Consider the following 21,934-nt stretch of genomic DNA (forward strand, 5'->3'; position numbering starts at 1 on the left):
TCCTGACAGCCTTTGCTCTAATGGGGTACAGAAACGACACAGCAAAGTTCTGTTCGCTGTTTGCCTTGAAACGGGACTTCTGCGAGGTCTTACGGCTCTCGATTGTGCGGAAGCGCTCGTACAGTTGGCGTATCGGATCCTAATTGTTCTGAAATGCACCTAGGCAGTTGCATTACAAACCCTTTTGGTTATAGACTTGCGAGTGTTTTGGACATCTTTTGTTTTGCCGCAGCTAAAACTAGAAGTACGAACCGCGCATTCAAGTTGACTTACCTTTCTTGCAGCCCAATTTGTTTTCAGCCTGGCTGTGTCTAGTGCCAGCATAGAGTTACTGGACCATACTGTGCAATTTGTGATTATACTTTTCCCTTATTGTGCTATCGCCAGATGCTTCAACCTGCCGTTAAAAATTCATGCGGGTCGCTCTGGTTTTCATGCCAGTGTTATGGGGCGGTGCTGAATTCGCGTTTCGACTGTACAGCACCTTCTTAAAGCTTTCTCCCTGTCTCTTTCATCCAATCTTGCGTCTCGTCTACCCGCCGCCCCCGTGATTTCCAAATATTTTCCACCATATCATGAATACATTGGGGCCTTAGAATACATTCCTTAGGTTAACTACACTTTAGCACCAGCGGTACTGTCTCTTGCAGAAGTTTGCAGCCCAACGCGACGGGCGGAGAAGCAGTATCGCTCCCTAGAGGCTGCCTGGGGACGCAGCTATAAAGAGTGAGCAGGCTTGTTCTCTTCCCCTCATCCCGCGGTTGATATCGCGCATCTTTGCTCTCAGCCGCGAGATAAGGGGAAGAGAACAAGCCTCCTCTCTATTTATAGCTGCGTCACCAGGCAGCGCCGGCGGGCGCAGCGCCGCCTCTCGGGAGCGATACTGCTCCTCCGCCCGGGCGTTGGGCTGCAAACTTCTGCAACAGACGGTACATACGAAGGATTCCCGCTGAAACCAAGAAAATGTAACAATGTGCCCGCCTCATGCCGCATGGAGACATGTGTGCGTTGTTATCTGCGTTTGTTCTCCCAGTGTATTATCGGTATGCCGGGGATGGGGAGCTATTGGACAAAGGAATACAGTCTTCGGCGGCAGCCTAAAACAAGTAACGATAAGACATCGACGCGTTGTCTGCAAAGGCAAACTTTGTAGTTTGAAATGCCATCTTTGGCGCTTTTTTTTTAGCAAAGCTCCGTTACACGCAAATTAAAGAATCGAAAGAGAGTAGTAAAAAAATATGTGAAATAAAAAAATACTCAACTGGAACCACAACCGGAAGCTGAAACGATATCGTGTCATGCATAATGGCTAAACGTGAGCGTTCATAGATTTTCTTTATTGTAAATAAAAGTATAGCACCTCTTTATAGCGTCTCCGGGCCTAAAACGTAATCATGCATTTTTATAACGAAATAGATTGATGGGCTTTAGTTTGCGTTCAGGAGAAGTCATCATGAAATATAAATTCTCAAAGCATTTCAGAAATAGCAAACGATGAAATAACAACATTGCGTGTAAACTGAGACTCCTCTAAATTTCTCAATTGTGTTTCGAAAATTGTATGTAAGGAAAGCACAAAGAAAAAATGCTAATATTAAAGAGAACCAAATATTTGTGTAGGAAACCGCGTGCTACGAACTGCAGACGTGAATGTCTTGCTTCAATCGGTGCATGGTATTAGAACCCACTCTCCTTTCGAGCTCAGTGGTCTCATATTCACATAAACCTTGGATATACCTACATGCTGAGAAGCTCCATTAGAAAACTTTGCGGGTTTGTAACGTGCGGTAATCATGTACAATCAGCCAAAGTTTATAACCCTGCGTAAACAGGTATTTGTATTTGTGTTATTTTTCAGGTGGAATGTGCCTTCCAAGGCTTGTCTTACCTTAAGTATTATGAAAAATATAATTAAACATCTGATTTCCATTTGTCCCTAAATCAGCATACTACCACAGCGGAACATATTGTCACGGTGTTGGCGACTGGGGCTAGGTTAACAGAGCCGGTACAGGTAGAATTACACTGTCCAAGGTTTAGGTACGTCCTGCGAGTCCGGAGCCGATTCACTTCAACGTCGTCTTTCACTCCGAGCGCCCCCTGGCATTCCTCCCTCCTGAAGTGTAACGCACACAGTTACACGTGCACAGTATCGGTTGAGTCGTTCACTCGTGTCCGACTCTTCGTGACCCTATGGACCATGTCACGCCACGCTTTCCGGTCTCTCACTACCTTCCTAACATCACATAACTTCATCTGCAGTGCCTCGAGGATGCCATCTAACCATCGCGTTCGCTGCCTACCCCTTCTCCGGCGACCCTCAACTTTTCCCAACATCAAATCTTTCTCCAGCAACTCCTCTCTTCTCATCAGATGACCAAAGTAGCTAAGCTATAACTTTAGAATTTTACCCTCAAATGAGCAGTCAGGGTTTATGGTTGACAATATCGACTGATTTGATCATCTGGCAGTCCAAGGAACTCTCAAGAGTCTTCGCCAGCACCACAATTCAAATGCGTCAATTCTTCGGCGGTCAGCCTTTTTCACAGTCCAACTCTCGCATCCATACATCACAACTGGAAAGACCATAGCAGGAGTTATATGGATCTTGGTTGGCAGACTAATGTCTCTGATCTTTACTAGGTGGTCAAGGCTAACCATTGCTCTCTTTCCCAGAAGCAGGCGTCTCCTAATTTCATGGCTGCAGTCTCCTTCCGAGGTAATCTTGGAGCTGAAGAACAGAAAATCTGTCACAGCTTCCACTTCTTGTGCATTGATGCTCCAGGACATGATAGGGCAAGACGCCATGATCTTTGTCTTTTAATTGTTCAGTTTAAGCCCAAACTTCTCACTCTCTTCCTGTACGCGCATCAGAAGTCTCTTGAGTTCCACTTCACTTTCTGCCATTAAAGTGGTATCATCCGCATATCTAAGGTTGTTGATACGTTTTCCAGCAATCTTCACTCCATCTGAAGACTCATCCAGACCGGCCTTACTAATGATGCACTCTGCATATAGATTAAATAGGCAGGGCGACTGTATGCAGCCTTGCCTCTCTCCTTTCTCGATTGGAAACCAATCCGTAAGACCATGCCCAGTTCTGACTGTGGCCTCTTGCCCTTCATACAGGTTCCTGAGGAGACAGATGAGGTGAATTGGAACTCCCATCTCTTGGAGAGCTTGCCACAATCTGCTGTGATCTACGCAGTGAAACGCTTTCGCATAATCAATAAAGCAGAAGTAGATGGGTTTCTGGAACTCTCTTGCTTTTACCATGATCAAGAGAAGATTGAAAATTTGGTCTCTAGTTCCTCTGCCCTTGCGATACCCAGCTTTCACGTCCGGAAGCTCCCGATTTACATATTGCTGCAGCCTACCTAGGAGGATTTTCAACATCACCTTGCTAGCATGCGAAATTTAGCGCGATCGTGCGGTAGTTGGAACAATCTTTGGCACTGCTTTTCTTTGGAATGGGGATGTAAAATGACCTCCTCCAATCCTGTGGCCACTGCAGGGTTGTCCAAATCTTCTGACATAATGCATGCAGAATGTTAACAGTGTCGTGGTGAAGGTTTTGAAGCAACTCAGCGGGAATGCCATCAATTCCGCTAGCTTTGTTCTTAGCAAGTCTGGCCAAGGCCCATTCAACTTCACTCTTCAGGATGTCCGGCTCGAGATCAGTAATCACAACCGTCTTATGTTGTGTCTGCACATTCAGGTCCTTCTTGTACAGTTCTTCTGTGTGTTCCTGCCACCTCTTCATTATCTCTGACGTTTCGGTGAGGTACTTGCCTCGTTTGTCCTTTATCACGCCCAGCTTAGCACGAAGCTTCCTTTGATATCTTTGATTGTCTTATACAGAGCTCTTGTATTCCTGAATTGGCTGTTGTCCTCAACTGCTTGGCACTGTATGTTCAGGAAAGCATTCTTATCTCTCCTTGCTATTATCTGAAAATCCGCATTGAGAACCTTGTATCTTTCTCTTTCCCCCATAACTTTTGCCATCCTCCTTTCCTCAGCTATTTGAAAAGCCACTTCAGATAACCAGATTGCTTTCTTGCATTTCTTTTGCTTTGGAACTACCTTAGTAGCAACTTCTTGTATTATATTACGAACATCAGTCCACATCTCTTCGGGCTCTCTGTCTTCTAGATCTAATCCTTGAAACCGATTCCTCACTTCCACAGCATATTCTAATGGAATTTGATCCAGATCATACCTGAAAGGTTTTCTAGTTTTCTGCGTTTTCCTCAATCGAAGGTTAATTTTGGCAACAAGAAGCTGATGATTGGTGCCACAATCGGCCCCAGGCCTTGTTTTTACTGCTTGTATAGCGCATTTCCATCGCTGCTGACAAAGAATATAATCGATCTGATTCCTGTACAGACCGTCCGGTGAAGTCGATGTGTACAGGCGCCTCTTGTGCTGTTGAAAATGAGTATTCGCTATGGTCAGGTTGTTTTTTTGACAAAACTCTACTAGCCTCTGACCAGCTTCATTTGGCTCGCCAAGACCGAACCTGCCTATAATTCCGGATATTTCTTCACTCCCGACCTTAGCATTTTAGTCTCCTATGAGAAAAACGACGTCTGATGATGGAGTGCGCTCTAAAAGGCATTGTAGGTCCGCATAAAATCTCTCAACGTCAGCTTCTTCAGCAGTAGCGGTCGGTTCATAGACTTGGATAACTGTTATGTTGAAAGGGTGACCTTGGATCCAAAGTGAAATCATTCGGTCGTTTTTGGGGTTGTACCCTAGCACTGCTTTGCCCATTCTTTTGTTTACTATGAGAGCGACCCCATTCCTTCTCTCGGATTCGTGCCCACAATAAAAGACATAATGGTCGCCGGAGTTAAATTCTCCCATTCCGGTCCACTTGAGCTCGCTGATACCCAAGATATCAATGTTCAATCTGTCCATTACTCGCTTTACGACATCCAGTTTACCTTGCGTCATAGATCTTACATTCCATGTTGCTATGTGATATATCTCCTTGCAACATCGGACTTTCCGGTCGCTTCCCGACACATCCACAATTGCGCGTCCTTTTGGCTTTAGCCCAGCCGCTTCATTCGTCCTGGAGCTACTAGGAATCGCCCTTTATTCATCCCCAGTAACATGTGGGACGCCTTCCAACCTGGGGGGTTCATCTTCCGGCGCCATATCGTTTATGGTATTGTGACTAGCCATAGGGTTTTCTTGACAGGAAATACTGGAGTGGGTTGCCATTACCTTCTCCAGTGAATCACATTTTGTCAGAACTCTCTGCCGTGACCTGTCTATCTTGGGTGGCCCTACAAAGCAGAGCTCACGACTTCATCGAGTTTCGCAAGCCCCTCCGCCACGACAAGGCAGTGATCCATGAAGGGGTACACGTGCACAGAAGTGTACAAAAGCAACATCCCCCCCTCAAAAAAAAGTTTGTAAATGTAGTTTGTCAGTCACCGTGCAAAGTACGGGTTCAATCGCAAGACATGAACTGTCTCTAGACGAGGTAGCCGACGGCCTGTGTGCTCTGATCCATCCGGGAGCACCGCGTAATTCACGTTACTGATGCGTCGCAAATTTTATACGGTCCGAAGTAGCGGCATATTAGCTTGTTTGAAAGGCCGCGGCGTCGAACAGGAGTCCACACCCACACCTGGCACCGGTGTTGTAGGCAGCTTGTCTGTGGCGGAGTTTGTACCGGCGTGAATCCCTGTCCTGTTGGTGGGTGATGTGGACGCGTGCTAGTTGGCGCGCTTGCTCAGCATCTTGGGCAAACTGCTCGGCGTCAGAACAAAGTTCGGTGTCTGGTAAGAGAGCATTGCTTCCAGCATCGTCCGAACCTCCCTGCCGTAAACGAGGCGAAACGACATGAAACGTGTAGTCTCCTGGACTGCCGTATTGTATGCGAACGTCACATATGGTACGATCGCGCCCCAAGTATTGTGCTGGGCGTCGACGTACATCGCCAGCATATCCGCGATGGTCTTATTAAGCCTTTCCGTCAGCCCATTTATCTGCGGATGGAAAGCAGTAGATTTTCGATGCGCCGTACTGCTGAGATGAAAGACTTCGGCCATCTTTTTTGAAGTAAAGGCAGTCCTTCTATCAGTAATATTACAGGTAGGAGGACCGTGCCGTAGTATGATCTGGTGTACAAAGAAATGGGCAACTTCAGACGCTGTACCATTAGGTAGCGCTTTGTTCTCGGCATAGCAAGTCAGATAGTCTGTGGCGATGATTATCCAATGGTTGCCACCAGAGGACCGAGGGAAAGGACCGAGAAGGTCCATGCCGACTTGATCAAATGGTGCTCGTGGTGGTATTATGGGCATGAGGAGGCCCGCAGGCTTTGATTGCGGAACCTTCCGACGCTGACATTGCCGACAGCTCTTGACATAGCGCTTAACAACAGTGGCAAGGTTGGGCTAGTAGAATGTCTGTCGTATCCTAGCAAGTGTGCGAGAATAGCCCAAGTGGCCAGATGTTGGTTCATCGTGGCCCGCGGAAAGGATTTCCTCTCTGAGAGCTGTGGGTACCACGAGGAGGTAGGTGCTTAACTCGGATTCTAGAGTTCTGCTTATAAAGCACACCACCTCTCAGGCAGAAAGTTGAGAGGCTCCGAGAAAAGCACTTAGGTATGGTGGTTGGCTGACCTTCTAAATAATCAATCAGTGCTCGTAAATCTGGATCGGCACGATGCTGATGTGACATATCTGAAGCATCAACAGCTCCGAGGAAACTGCCAGCGTCATCCGTGTCTGGTGAAGCGAGCTCGACAGGCGCGCTGGAGAGCGTGTCAGCATCTTCATGCTTATGTCCGGACTTATAAACAATAGTGAGATCGAACCCTTGTAGGCGAAGGCTCCATCGCGCCAGGCAGCCGCATGGGTCACGCAGGTTGGCCAGCCAACACAAAGAATGGTGGTCAGTGACAACTTTAAATGGGCGACTATAAAGGTAGGGGCGAAATTTCGCAGCAGCCCAAATAATGGCGAGGCATTCCTTTTCAGTAGTTGAATAGTTCGTCTCGGCGCGGGATAAAGTACGGCTGGCATAGGCGATGACTCGTTCAACACCCTGTTGACGTTGCACGAGAACCGCCCCAAGACCAATGTTACTGGCGCCGGTGTGTATTTCTGTCTCCCCCTGCTCATCGAAATGGGCTAGAACAGGCGGCGATTGGAGACAGAGACGCAGCTCGGCAAAAGCAGCTTCTTGTTCGTGAGTCCAAACAAAAGGGGTGTCTCCCCGGGTGAGCTGAGTCAGCGGTTCAGCGAGATCAGCGAAGTTATCGATAAAACGCCGGTAGTAACTGCACAAGCCGAGAAATCGGCGAACAGCTTTCTTGTCACGTGGAATCGGAAATTCCGCAACAGCAGCAATCTTGTCAGTGTCGGGCTTCACGCCGGCGGCGCTGACGACATGGCCGAGAAATTTAAGCTCTCGGTAGCCAAAGTGGCATTTCTGTGGCTTAAGTGTCAAGTTAGCGGATCGAAGGGCTTCAAGTACTGACCGCAGGCGCTGAAGATGTTGTGCAAATGATTCTGCAAAGACCACCACGTCATCTAGGTAGACTACACAACACTGCCATTTAAGGCCGGCGAGGACAGTGTCCATCACCCGCTGAAATGTGGCCGGCGCGGAACACAGGCCGAAAGGTAGAACTTTAAATTCGTAAAGGCCGTCGGGTGTGACGAAGGCCGTCTTCTCACGATCTCGCTCATCGACCTCAATCTGCCAGTAGCCACTTTTTAGATCGATGGACGAAAAATACTTTGCACGCCGAAGGCGGTCGAGAGAATCGTCAATCCGCGGCAAGGGGTAGACGTCCTTCTTGGTTACGGCGTTCAGTTTGCAGTAATCGACGCAAAAACGTAACGTGCCGTCTTTCTTTTTAACTAGAACGACCGGGGAGGACCACGGGCTATTGGAAGGCTGGATGTCCTCATCTTCGAGCATTTCCTTAACTTGTGACCTAATAACTTCGCGCTCGGTCGAAGAGACGCGGTAGGGGTGCTGGCGGATTGGGCGCACATTGGGACGATCTGGACGATCTGGTGCTTGGCGATGGGAGTTTGATTCACTTTTGACGACGATGCAAAACACTCTTTGAATTCGAGTAACCATGAAAACAGCTGGTCACGCTGGCTGACCGATAGCTCTGAGCTGACATCGAGATTGTCGAGGGATGTGGGCGGTGGCACGGTTTCGGTGGACAAGCACTCGGAGACATCAGACATGCGTCCGGCGAAAGCTACGGAAGTGTCACGAAAAAGGTGCCGATACTCGTAAGAAAAATTTGCAACAAGTACCTTGGACTGACCACGGTGAAGATGTATCAAACTGCGGGCCACGCAGACTCCTTGTGTCAACAGTAACGATACGTTAGTTTCGGCTATTACGTCACCATCGTTAAGGGCATTGCATTTGACATTAACGAAGGTGCTGGTTCGAGGTGGCAGAGTGACACTGTCCTCATAAACTCGAAGCACATTAAGTGGTCGCTTTGCACCGCTGAAGGCCACTGCTTTCTCAGTAGAAAACGAGACCTTAGAATTCCGGAGGTCAATAATTGCGCCATATTCAAGAAAGAAAATCTACGCCCAGAATCAGGTCACGCGAACCGCCTTTCAGAACAAGGCAGCTTACCGCAAATGTTGATTCTTGAATTTGAACTCTGTCCGTGCACATGCCCAGAGGAGTAATCAGATGACCACCCGCGGTGCGAACGTTTGTGCCAGCCCACGGAGCCAAAACCTTCTTGAGAACTGCGGCAAACTGCCTGCTAAAAATAGAATAATCAGCGCCAGTATCCAACAGAGCTCGAACATGGCGACCATCCAGTAGTACGGGTATGTCCAACGAAATCTGCTCGCGAATGTCAGGCTTCTGAGTCTTTGAGTGCTCTGCGTCGGTGTACGCGGTCTGCTTCACCTGCAAGTCGTCGTCGTTGCAGGTGCGTTGTTGCAGCGTCCGTTCCACCGGCAGTTCGTCGTCGTTGCGGGTGCGTTGTTTCGTCGTCGGTTCCACCGGCAATTCGTCGTTGTTGCAGGTGCGTCGTGGTGGCGTCGAGGTGGCGTTATGATCGGTAACCGCGGACTTTTCCAATGTCGATGCGTAGTCTTTCCGTGTCCGCATCAATGGGGGGTCTCCCTCGCCGCGATTTCCAGCGAGCCTACCCCCGAAGGTCGCTGGTTTCAGTTTTCCCTCTGGGGACTGGGCGAGCGGCCCTGCGCTGCCCATGAGGAACTCGCAGCAGATGGCGACGGGCGAGACCTGGGTGACGTTGATCTAGATGGTCGCAGACGAGACGGAACGATCCTGCGCTGATCATTGACGAAATCTTCAACGGCTCGAGGCCGTTCGCCGTGGCGAGGCCGCGGAGAATCAGCGGAAAACCCTTGGAGACCTAGTCGATGGTAGGGACAGCGCCGATAGACATGACCCGGTTCGCCGCAGTGAAAGCATAACGACCGTCGGTCGGGAGTGCGCCACTCGTCTGCTTTCCGTGTAGGCGGTCGAGAATCTGTGACGTACTGGATCACGGGGGCTGCTGTTTTCGGCCCAGCTACGTTCGGAGGAATCAGGGACGGCGACGAGGGCGGAGAGTATTGCAGCACCTGGGAGTATGTAGGGCGGTGACACTCTGGTGGTGTAAGAGGATCAGGGCGAGGTTCACCGATTGGAAATGGAGGCCGGAGCGCTTGCTGCACCTCGTCGCGGACAACGCTGGCGATGGAGGAAGGAGCTGGTTGAGGTGTGCCATACATCAGTCGGAGTTCGTCGCGCACAACGGAACGTATGAGCTCCCGTAGCGCCGATGTGTCCATGCTATGCGATGGGAACTCAGCAGAGACGGAGGCGGAGTGGATGGTGGGATCCCGTGCCGAAGCTCGCTGCTGAAGCACTTTCTCTATAGTGGATGTTTCCGCAAAGAATTCTGCAACAGTTTTCAGCGGGTTGCGCACCAGGCCAGCGAAAAGCTGGTCTTTGACACCATGCATGAGGTAGCGCAGCTTTTTGTCCTCGGACATCGTAGGATCCGCACGCTTAAACAGGCACGTCATGTCTTCGATAAACGCCGCGACGGTTTCGTTAGGCATTTGGATCCGAGTGTGTAGAGCGCGTTCGGCCCGTTCGCGGCGATTTGAGCTTCCGTAAGTTGCCGCAAGATGACGTTTGAACTCACTCCATGACGACAGCTGCTCTTCATGGTTCTCGAACCATGTCCGAGCGCCATCCTCGAGGCTGAAATATACATTTAGAAGCCGTGCGGCGTCATCCCAGAGGTTGAGTGTAGCTACCCTTTCGTAGTGCTGCAACCAGTCGTCGACGTCTTCATAGGTGTCCCCGTGAAAGGTCTTTGGGACGCGGGGGTTTTGCAACGTCACGTAGGTGGGGGTCGCGCCAGGCATTGCGACGTCGTGGCTACTGGTAGTCATGCCCGAGGGGGAAAACTCAGGTGGTAGGCCTCGTTGCCTGCGGCTAGTGAGGTGAACGGGCTTTTCATCGAATATATGACCAGCACTCCTGCTTAGCGTAGGGGTACGGGACATCAGACCTGACCTCCACCAGATTTGTCACGGTGTTGGCGACTGGGGCTAGGTTAACAGAGCCGGTACAGGTAGAATTACACGGTCCAAGGTTTAGGTACGTCCTGCGAGTCCGGAGCCGATTCACTTCAACGTCGTCGTTCACTCCGAGCGCCCCCTGGCAATATAATCTCGAGAAACAAAGTGCATGTTGAATATTTGGTAATATAAAAAATTCCCTGCGCCAAACTCACCTCTTCCAGCACTTGGGCGAAATGCAACGAGAATGAAGCAGCCGTGTAGTGGGTCAGCGTACAAAACCTTGTAAACGAAAAATGATCCTCCTGGGCAGTGCGAGATCAGAAGAATTCCATTTGAATTTTCAGTTCACTTTTTATTTTAAATTTATATCACATGCTAAAAATATTGCGCCTTATTAAAAGTCACCTCTTGTATGCAATACTTATTGTGTAAAATATACTTAAACAACATTCCACAAAGACAGAGAAAAGTAATATAGATGATGAAATGCACTGTGAAAGATACTATAATAGAGCACGTCGCAGCGAGCAAACTTGAGAAGCAGCTAATGTAGATCCTAAATTTATGATTTCATCACTGTTTTGTACTGTTTTATTATGGTGTTATGCGTATAGCAGTTCCTGTCCCAAAAATCTTGCTATGCGTACTGACCTTTTTGAAAAGGTATTATGCAAGGTTTTAGACAGAAAGTGCCGTATCAACCAGACAAGTATAACACACGTGCAGCGCCCCAAAAAAGATAAGCTCAGTTCATAAAAGGGTACAAGCTATGGCTCGACCTCGAGATGGCCTTAGCATGGCTCATGGGTAAGCAAAGGAGTCCGCACATTATTAGCCCAACACTGTTAGGCAGAAGGCACTTTTTAGCAGATCGTTCATCGTCGTCCTTACATCATCCGCCACTTATTGGCTAGTGCGCAATTATTCGCAAAAAAGCGGTCTGGTTTGGTTCGTATAGTTTGACGTCCCAGAGTGGCTCAGGCTTTGAGAAACATCGTATCTGCCACCTGGGTTTTTCAACATGCACGGACATCGCAAGGCACATGGGAACTTTCCTTTTGCCTTATTTTTGAAAGCTGCTGCAGGGCCCAAATTCGACCCCGTATCCCTATTCACAGTAGCCGAGTGCCCTAACTGCTGTGTCACCACTGTGGGGAGCTGAAAGCTTTCAATTAAAGCAGTAGTTTCAATCAAAACTTTGACTTAAGGGTCTTCCGAAACAGCAGCCGACCTAGAATAGCTACGTCTGACCGAATGTCTTCCAGCAGGACTTTCTAACAAAGGCATTCCCATGACCTGTGTTTAGCAATAAGAATATCAAATTCTGTACTTTAGTGTCCTCCTTTCTTCAATCGACGTTTTGTTCCGGCGCAAGGGCTGACGCTCCAGTTGAGGCCCACCCAATAAAGCATCAGCGCTAGCGCATCCTGACTTAATTTTCATTTATCGCTGCTCACCCAGAAGCCCAGGTTTCAGCGCCTGGTTGCCAATGGTCCATTCCTCATTAAAACTCTTGATATTTAATTTTTCCGCCAAACCTACCAGATGTTGGCCTCGCTCGTGAGTTTGTCTTGCTTCGTTTGAACTTGTACCGGATGCATCTGAGCCCTCATGCTCACCGAGGGAAATTCTTAAAAATTGTTAATTACCTGGAGCTGTCGTTTTTATTGGGGCTCGGTTTAATTGTCCGTGATTGGGAAGTCCGGGGGTGCGAAGGCAATGCTTCGGGGACAAGCCGAAAAATACTACATCATATGCCTCAACTCCAGCCTTAAATAACCGCGGCTACAGCTCATCAGTCTGCGGGCGGATGTGATGAAAGCACCTATTTCATGCATGGTACGTTTTTGATAATAACATAAGATGAACTTCAGGACACACACAAGTACTTCGTCAATTAAGGAGAGAATAGCTCGGAAACCGAAGCTTGTTCTTCTGTTCTTTGTGCTCTCTTGTTACCCCAATATATGAAGCTTTTTCAGCATATTTATCGCGGCAGGATGCAGAATGTGTTCTTCCCTGGACCAATTTTGGATATCATCCCATCACTGTCCGGCCCCAGGGATGAAAGTTTCGTTGAATCGGGGCTAGTTAAAAGACCTAACAGTGACAGCCGGTATGACAACTCGTCGTGCTCACGAGGATAGTGCATCCATTGTTATCTTGCTTAAGCGCCCGTGCACAGGGCTTTGCCAGTATGTCTACAGAGACAGAATAGAGACGATTTTGGTTGCTGTAAACAGTTTTGAACAGCATCCGAATTACAGTATTCTCTGCGAGGCCGACTAGACTGCGACTTCCGCTTTCACTCCATGATATGACAGTGTTAGGAAGCGTATCCGTTCGCCACCCACTTAATACAGTGAAAACGTAAACCATCGCCATTTTTTTCATTCATTCCTTGGTTATGCTAAATGTGTACACCGTAGCTTGCATATTTCTAGTGCATTTACCTCAATTGAATGGATTATCCTTTGGACAATCAAAAAACACTATTTGAGCACCCTCCGCTCATTCTGCTACTTGAAATGCGAAATTGAGAATCCCGCTAGGTCACAATACGTGAGAATTTCAGGAGAAAAGCCCTTGCGTCATCCATGCAAGGATTATGTTTCCGTGAAAACTTCTGTGTTTTCTTCTTTTCTTTTTATCTCACGGGCACGCACATAAGCTCGCAGCCTCAAGGAGTATGCAGTGTATATTTCTTGTCAGCAAGTATTCTGGGTCCGCAGGGATGAATATGAGTGGAAAGGTGTCTTATGAAAAGATCCGACAGTGCTACTAGTCATGCCTGTTTGTCGGCCACATTAAAATATTGCAGCCTTTAAACCTCGTCATTTTTGTCTTTTTGCGCTCTGTTGACATGAATAAGTTGCGGCAACGAGCACATGCATGCTTCGGTTGCCTAGCGCATGTAATGCAGCGGTAATTTGTGACTGCTTATGTGTAATGGGCATTTATGTAGAAGGTAATGGGACTTGTTTACGCAGGGCATGATAGCTAGTGTCAAAGTGAAGCAGATAAGAGGCTTAAGTAGAGCAGCTATTGATTGGGCTAAACAATGAAGTGTCTAGAATAAAATATGGACGGACAACTTATGATTGAGTATGTAACGCGCGCCCGATTAACAGTATGTCGTTGACTATAGTATCTGGTGCAAATGATTGCTAACGTGTGCGTAATATGCCGCCTGTGTAAATCAGACCTATTAACATAATCGCTTTCTACACTTGATATTAAAGCCTACGCACCCCTTTGCTTTACATTTTTCGTTTAATTTCTGACACTCTTCAGCGGGTAGCGATATTGGCAGTTCATTTAGCACGAGTGAAGGGATAATTCTGTGCTTTGTTTGTGGGATTTAACGTCCCAAAGCAACTCAGGCTATGAGACGCCGTAGTTGAGGACTCCGGAAATTTCGACCACCTTGGGTTCTTTAACGTGCACTGACTTCGCACAGCACACGGGCGCCTTGCTTTTCGCCTCCGTCGAAAAGCGGCCGCCGAGGCCGGGATTCGTTCCCGCGTCCTTGAATTCTGTGCTGGTGTCATTTGTACGCTAATGTCGAGATCATGAACAGAGGGTACTAATATAATTATGATACCAAGAGTTAGCAGACGTTAACTGGGAAAGAATAAAGTCAAACCGCTTCTGACCACGCACGGTGCATCTCCCTCTGCTGGGTCTCTTGTGTACCGGTAGAATAATAAGACAAGTAAAACAGTTTGTGACTATTGTACAAAGCTGCGAGCATAATAACCACATCCTCCTTTTTAAAGCACTTGTGTGTGGTCGCGCACATTTGTACATCTTTTTTTCAAAGAAAATACACTCTTGGCATTCCAATTACTTTTACAAATACCTTTCCTCTTACCTTGCACGGTCTGATAAGCAACAGTATTTCGGTGGACACGATACCCATTCTGGGCGGGGGCTATACCAGTAGTAAGCGTTGTAACAAACGCTTTCCTGCATCAAGAGTCAGTGGTTAAAATGGAATTCCAGAAAGCTTTAGGCAGTTTATGGTTTCGAATAACTAAGTGGGACGAACATGAAGACGAAGAATTTAGCACTCACACTTCTGTCCGTGCAGTAGGAAGAGCATAGTACACAGCGTACTGGAATGAGCCGCCACCAGTATAGCGCAACTTCAGCATCGCCTGACATAGAGTTTTAGGGACGAGTTCATTGCGTTGGCTCTGCTTCGTCACCCAAAGCATCTCCTCAGCTACTGTAAACTGAAATATACCATTGAAATGCCTTCACTTAAATCCTAATTTTGGACAATTCTGCTATCGTACGTCCACAATGTAGAGCACTGCCATATATGACGGTGCATTCCTATAGCTTATATTTAGAGTACGTTGCTTAATGGCGCAAAAAAGGAAACTTTATACATAAACCAAACTTTATTTTATATCATAACGCCAAACATCAAAATGAAGAGAGACCTGCTTCGAATGACATGTAGCGATATTGTGCAGACCGATGTTTGTCTCATTTAAATTCGGATTTCCTCAATGTCGACGCTAAACTTAGCTACCACAAGATGACATGAGTCGCGCTAGTTACATCAACTGTCGAGAGTTAGCGCCAGCGTCGTAGCTTCGTGACCAAAAGCTTCGGTATTACACACGCGTAGGAGGGCTGGGGGCTCGGAGCTGGAAACGCGTCGCTAGCATATATACGTACTGCCCAATGTGACGTAGCCTCTGGCTCACAGCGACACCACGGCTCCTGAGAACTCATCCCACGTCCTCGTCCCGTCTAGCATCGGAGCATATACCCCGGTTTAGCGCGGATGAACTTTGGCTCGTACTCTTGCTGTTAAGCCGGACTACCTCAATTTTAGCGTATTTCACTGCTAGCTGGTTTTTATCCCCACGTATTTTTCATCTGTTCCCACGAGCAGGACCTGCCGCGGTTGGTGTGTTTTTGTTAGGGCTAACGATCATGCGGTTAGGTTGCCGTTCCGGACAATCAGCGATGTCCGGATTCTCGCTTATAGCGAGAAGCAAGGATTTATATCGGCTATTATTAAGACCCTTAATATATATGCGAACAATATTAAAATGCAGTTTCCCGCAAATTGACATTAAATGTGCATTGATATGTGTGTTTCTGTGACACTTTTCTGCCGAAAAAGATGATAAATCAGCTTTAAGTAGAGAATTAGGTGGCAGTTTTGGCCTACTTGAGGTTGTTTGCAGACACTGAAAAAAAGAGCAACCGATGAACATCTCATACTGGACATCCTGAAAAGACCGAGTACAGTGGACTCTAAAGAAATAAGTACAAACAGAGGGTTGTTTTCGGCTTTGAGGCGGCTCTTAGTAAAGACTCACGCAATTTTGGCAAACTTGAGATTGTTAGTGGCCGCCGAAAGTAGCACCCGACGAACGTCTCATACGGGACATTCTGGAGCATGGCAGCCCAAAGACATATTCACTTAAAAAAATATTATCACTCGACAAACGTTCCAAATTTTTTTATTAGGGAGAATCGTAGTTTTCTTGATTCGTTACAGCCATCAGGCTGTCATAAACACGAAAATAAATTTTCAGGCATACAGCATAATATTTGGCAAGTAGTTCGATTCCGTGAAAGTTACTATATCTCAGGACGATACTAGGCACTGCACATTTCTTAAGAAGCGGCAACTCTAAATAAAACCGCTAAAACATAGCTGCGTAAAACAAAGAAGGCGAATGCACTTTGAGAACATAACGCAATTCAGTGCGAGCTGGTGCTGGCGAAAATTTGGCAGCGTCGAGATTCCCTAGGAGATAAACCTTAAATATTTTGAAGAAATCAACAAATTTGCAAGTGGCGCAATTGTAGTTGTACTTCACAAGGAAGTTACTTTTTAGGGATACTTCAGAAAATGCAAATGTCTTATGAAACAACAGAACCAAGATTGACTGCTTTTTGCGACGTCTGCATTGCAAAACCAATGATTAAAACTAGGGTATCAGAAAGATTGAAAAAACGGTATAAAATGTATTATACGCTGTAAAAGGCCGCAAACAGTACCCTTGCCAAGAGCGGATTTATCCAATACAGCACAGAACATAACAAACGCAGCCAAGTGGAGTCCAGTCTGTCTTTTTACCCGTTACACTAACACTCATAGCATGGAAGCTTGAACCAACGATGCCATGATCGGTCATTGGTTCAAACTTCATAAAGAAGCACCTAGATAACGCGTTGAGTTGTGGGACGTAATAGTATGTGCGCGAGCACTGCCTTGGCGAGCGGTAAAATTGAACAAGAAGAAATCACGAGAGAGGCTTTCGCATTTCGCATTTAAACTGTTAAAAGAAAGATTAACTAAACTTATTTATATTCAAAAGCCAAACCTGAGATTTTTGCACGTGTCCTCCAGCACTAGGCGAAAGCACCAAAATGAATGACTTACACGGTGATCACGAGAATATTTAAGCAGAGGTATCTCACAGACCAGCACGCATTCCAGCGGCCTTACCTAAATTAGTCGCAGAGGATTGCTTCCTGGGAGTGGTCACTGGGAGCTTTGCCTTAGACACAAAGAGCGGCGCACACGAAACAAAGGCGTGGTGATCGTTAAGAAGTTTGGGAGCGGCTTTCTGTTGCGTAGCGTAGAGAGTAATATGTCTAGTAGTTTTCCTCAATGTGGTTCGAGAAAGCATCAGAGGATTATGGTGTCGCATCGAGGAACAGCGAATGCTGAAACGAGAAATGGCCTCCAGAGCGTAGTGGTTGCACAGAAAAACTTCCAGTCAGAAGGAACCGTTATAAACGCTTCTAACATGTCAGGCGTGATGAACACCGTTATGGTGTTTCCGAGTTGATTTTTGTGGTAGCGAATTGGATTAATCGTCTAAACTGGCATAGATTACTGCTGAAATAGAATGCGCATACTGAATAAGAAACATTTTTAGGATTATGCTGCAAGCGGAATCAGAGTTGACTCAGCAATTGCTGCCAGCGACATTGCCCCATATTTTTTGAACGTGCTGGCCCTGGCATAAAGGGCACAAAACTAGTAGCTGTAAAAGAGGCGTGACGCTTTCTTCTTAGGACAACCTCTTCAAAGATCTAACGATGTAGTTAACAACCCTCAAAGCAAAGTAACAGAAGGCTCCTTACACCCAGTGAGGATCTCTTAAAAGCGGTGTGCCTTCCTACGGTGAATATTTATAACACCGCCATAACGGATCAACACCTAAGCAGCCATTTTCAAAATCCACCGAAAGAAAGCGCGACGCTTTTGTGGTATGCTCACTTAGAAAAGGAGCCTTCTATACATTCGCACCTATACATGAAATACCAGTAGTCCAAACCTCAGTGGTATGAGCTGAGAACTTGACAGTGTCCAATTTCTGGTAGTTCCAGATATCGTCTGAGAACGAATTGAGGACGAGAACAGTTAGTCCAGGGCAAGAAGCGCTATACATCTTACGTCATGCAAAAAAGTTCGCCTTTATTCCCCTTCTATTCCTCAATCGGTGTTTTTTTTAGATATTTATGACAGCCCCGTTAAAGGTTGCGTAGATTAGCCCCACAATTAGGGACATACAAGCATGTATGCCTGGTATTAATCTGAACCGAATTCGCTGCAATGTTGCTTCATTTCACAGACAAAGCGGTCATTGGCAATCAGACTCTATGCGATTTTGATATCACAAGGTCGTGTGCGTGAAAAAGAGCCTACTTTCTAAGTTTTGCCCTCCAATCGGAGTTATTTTGCGGCTAGCACGTTTTTTTTCTAGTAAAGACATTGTTCATCGTCCGCTTGTCCTGCAAAAGAACATTTGTCTCGATAACAAAGCGTGGTATTGTCCCTCGCCATTGATGCAAGGATGTCATCAGGCTGGAATAAAAAGAATAGTGGGATTGTTTGTGCGTGATATCTTTTTGGCTACATACTTATGGAACAGACGGGGAGTCTAGTGAGATGGTCTGTCTTATGGAGCTCCATCGGGTTTGTGCGCTCTGCTCTGGCGGTTCTCGCACATTCATTAAGGTGTTACGGGCTTGGGTTTTCCAAAGCTTTTACCTGAATAAGCATGAGCTCAACAAAGTGTTTCTGGAGCTCACGGCTCAAATGAAAAAGAAATACCTTTTTCTTATTTCCCCAGATCGCCTGTAAACATCACCACCGCTTGAATACACACTGCATTTTGCTCATCCGTTTGCCTGACCGAATGCGAATCTTAAGATATGAAGTCGGTGTGAAAAGGTGTTAAAACACAATTCCACAAAATCGTTGCACCATATTCTCACTTGGTGGCGACAAGCCCACACACGGTACACGGCCTTATTACGCAATCAATTTTGAATCGTGTGCACCATTTGGTCACTCTGCCTGGCATGCGTGGTGCATATTCTTAACATCTGGGTTTTGCCCAAACGTCCTCCATTACTTTGGCCCTAAACTAGAGTCGAAGTTGTACTTTTCATACGTAGACAATGTTTAATTTTCGCAAAACCTATTCTAGAACTCTAGGCAAAGTTGACAAGGCGCATTCAATGTGTAAAATTAGTCTACCAGAAAGAAGGGAAATGAGAAGTGCACAATCAAAATACGGACAGATTTTATTTAGGTCTCCAAAGGCTTACGTATCAAGAGATTAGGGCTTTGGGTTTTACTTAAATGCCGGATCCGTATATCCGAACTTCAACGTTATTGCGGAAAGCAAATACCAAACGGTGCCAAACTCAAAAGGCACCCTAGAATCAATGTACATTTTATAGACTTAGATAAATTAAGAGTAAAGAGGTACATTTTATTGCCTTAGATTAGATAACAGTTGATAAAGACGGAGGCATGTTAAATTTGGTATTTGGGTGTTACTTTGAGTTGCAAACTCTGGCGAATTGCTTCAGATTAAGACGGAACTATATCACAACAGAATGGGCTAGTTCATGATATTTCTTACGGTTGACCAAGAATCAACCCTAGAGTATTTCATGACATTGGAACTGCTGGAGTAAATGATAATGAAGTTTTGCTTTAAAATATGGTATACCCTTATGGTACGGTTGATCAAGAATCAACCCTAAAAAATATTATCATGAACTGGCCCATTCTGTTGTGATATATTTCCGTCTTAATCTGAAGCAATTCGCCAGAATTTGCAACTCAAAGTAACACCCAAATACCAAATTTAACATGCCTCCGTCTTTATCAACTGTTGCCCCTTCATGGATCACTGCCTTGTCGTGGCGGAGGGGCTTGCGAAACTCGATGAAGTCGTGAGCTCTGCTTTTTAGGGCCACCCAAGATAGACAGGTCACGGCAGAGAGTTCTGACAAAATGTGATTCACTGGAGAAGGTAATGGCAATCCACTCCAGTATTTCCTGCCAAGAAAACCCTATGGCCAGTCAAAATACATTAATTAAATGGCGCCGGAAGATGAGCCCTCCAGGTTGGAAGGCGTCCCACATGTTACTGGGAATGAACAAAGGGCGATTCCTAGTAGCTCCAGGACGAATGAAGCGGCTGGGCTAAAGCCAAAAGGACGCTCAGTTGTGGATGTGTCGGGAAGCGAACGGAAAGTCCGATGTTGCAAGGAGATATATCACATAGCAACATGGAATGTAAGATCTATGACGCAAGGTAAACTGGATGTCGTCAAGCGAGAAATGGACAGATTGAACATTGATATCTTGGGTATCAGGAACTCAAGTGGACCGGAATGGGAGAATTTAACTCCGGCGACCATTATGTCTTTTATTGTGGACACGAATCCAAGAGAAGGAATGGGGTCGCTCTCATAGTAAACAGAAGAAGGGGCAAAGCAGTGCTAGGGTACAACCCCAAAAAAGACCGAATGATTTCACTTCGGATCCAAGATCAACCTTTCAACATAACAGTTATCCAAGTCTATGCACCGACCACTACTGCTGAAGAAGCTGACGTTGAGAGGTTTTATGCGGACCTACAATGCCTTTTAGACCGCACCCCATCATCAGACGTCGTTTTTCTCATAGGAGACTGGAATGCTAAGGTCGGGAGTGAAGAAATATCCGGAATTATAGGCAAGTTCGGTCTTGGCGAGCCAAATGAAGCTGGGCAGAGGCTAGTAGAGTTTTGTCAAGAAAACTACCTGACCATAGCGAATACTCATTTTCAACAGCACAAGAGGCGCCTGTACACATGGACTTCACCGGACGGTCTGTACAGGAATCAGATCGATTATATTCTTTGCCGGCAGAGATGGAGAAGCGCTATACAAGCAGTAAAAACAAGGCCTGGGGCCGATTGTGGCACCGATCATCAGCTTCTTGTTGCCAAAATTAAGCTTCGATTGAGGAAAACGCAGAAAACTAGAAGGCCTTTTAGGTATGGTCTGGATCAAATTCCATTAGAATATGCTGTGGAAGTGAGGAATCTATTTCAAGAATTAGATCTAGAAGACAGAGAGTCCGAAGAGATGTGGACTGATGTTCGTGATATAATACAAGAAGTTGCTACTAAGGTAGTTCCAATGCAAAAGAAATGCAAGAAAGCAAACTGGTTACCACAAGAGGCTTTGCAAATAGCTGAGGAAAGGAGGATGGCAAAAGTTATGGGGGAAAGAGAAAAATACAAGGTTCTCAATGCGGATTTTCAGAAAATAGCAAGGAGAGATAAGAATGCCTTCCTCAACATACAGTGCCAAGCAGTTGAGGACAACAGCCAATTAAGGAACACAAGAGCTCTGTATAAGACAATCAAAGATATCAAAGGAAGTTTCTATGCTAAGCTGGGCGTGATAAAGGACAAACGAGGCAAGGACCTCACTGAAGCCTCAGAGATAAAGAAGAGGTGGCAGAAATACACAGAAGAATTGTACCAGAAGGACCCGAATGTGCAAACCCAAGATAAGACGGTTGTGATTACTGATCTCGAGCCGGGCATCCTGAAGAGTGAAGTTGAATGGGCGTTAGCCAGCCTTGCTAAGAACAAAGCTAGCGGAATTGATGGTATTCCAGCTGAGTTGCTTCAAAACCTCAACCATGACGCTGTTAACATTCTGCATGCATTGTGTCAGAAGATTTGGACAACCCTGCAGTGGCCACAGGATTAGAGGAGGTCAGTTTGCATCCCCATTCCAAAGAAAGGCAGTGCCAAAGATTGTTCCAACTACCCCACGATCGCACTTATTTCGCATGCAAGCAAGGTGATGTTGAAAATCCTCCAAGGTAGGCTGCAGCAGTATGTGGATCGGGAGCTTCCGGACATGCAAGCTGGCTTTCGCAAGGGCAGAGGAACTAGAGACCAAATTGCCAACCTTCGCTGGATCCTGGGAAAAACAAGAGTTCCAGAAACACATCTACTTCTGCTTTATTGATTATGCGAAAGCGTTTTACTGCGTAGATCACAGAAGATAGTGGCAAGCTCTCC

The 21,934-nt window shown here is 46.5% G+C and overlaps 1 protein-coding gene across 2 annotated transcripts in view; it reads right to left on the reverse strand.

Annotated features, from left to right (window-relative positions):
* LOC146174122 (uncharacterized) overlaps window positions 1–21,934 on the reverse strand; it is a 50,091-nt gene that overhangs the window by 10,016 nt on the left and 18,141 nt on the right. For both annotated transcript variants that reach the window (XM_084583687.1, XM_084583688.1), the window contains 3 exons: window positions 14,640–14,800; window positions 14,437–14,531; window positions 10,775–10,864 (listed from right to left, as the gene is read on the reverse strand). In XM_084583687.1, the coding sequence (XP_084439813.1) occupies window positions 10,775–10,864; window positions 14,437–14,531; window positions 14,640–14,800 (346 nt within the window). The remainder of the gene's footprint in view (window positions 1–10,774; window positions 10,865–14,436; window positions 14,532–14,639; window positions 14,801–21,934) is intronic.

Source organism: Amblyomma maculatum, chromosome 11, assembly GCF_055883805.1.
Source record: "Amblyomma maculatum isolate TAMU_Amacu chromosome 11, ASM5588380v1, whole genome shotgun sequence".
In the NCBI taxonomy this organism is placed as follows: Eukaryota; Metazoa; Arthropoda; class Arachnida; order Ixodida; family Ixodidae; genus Amblyomma; species Amblyomma maculatum.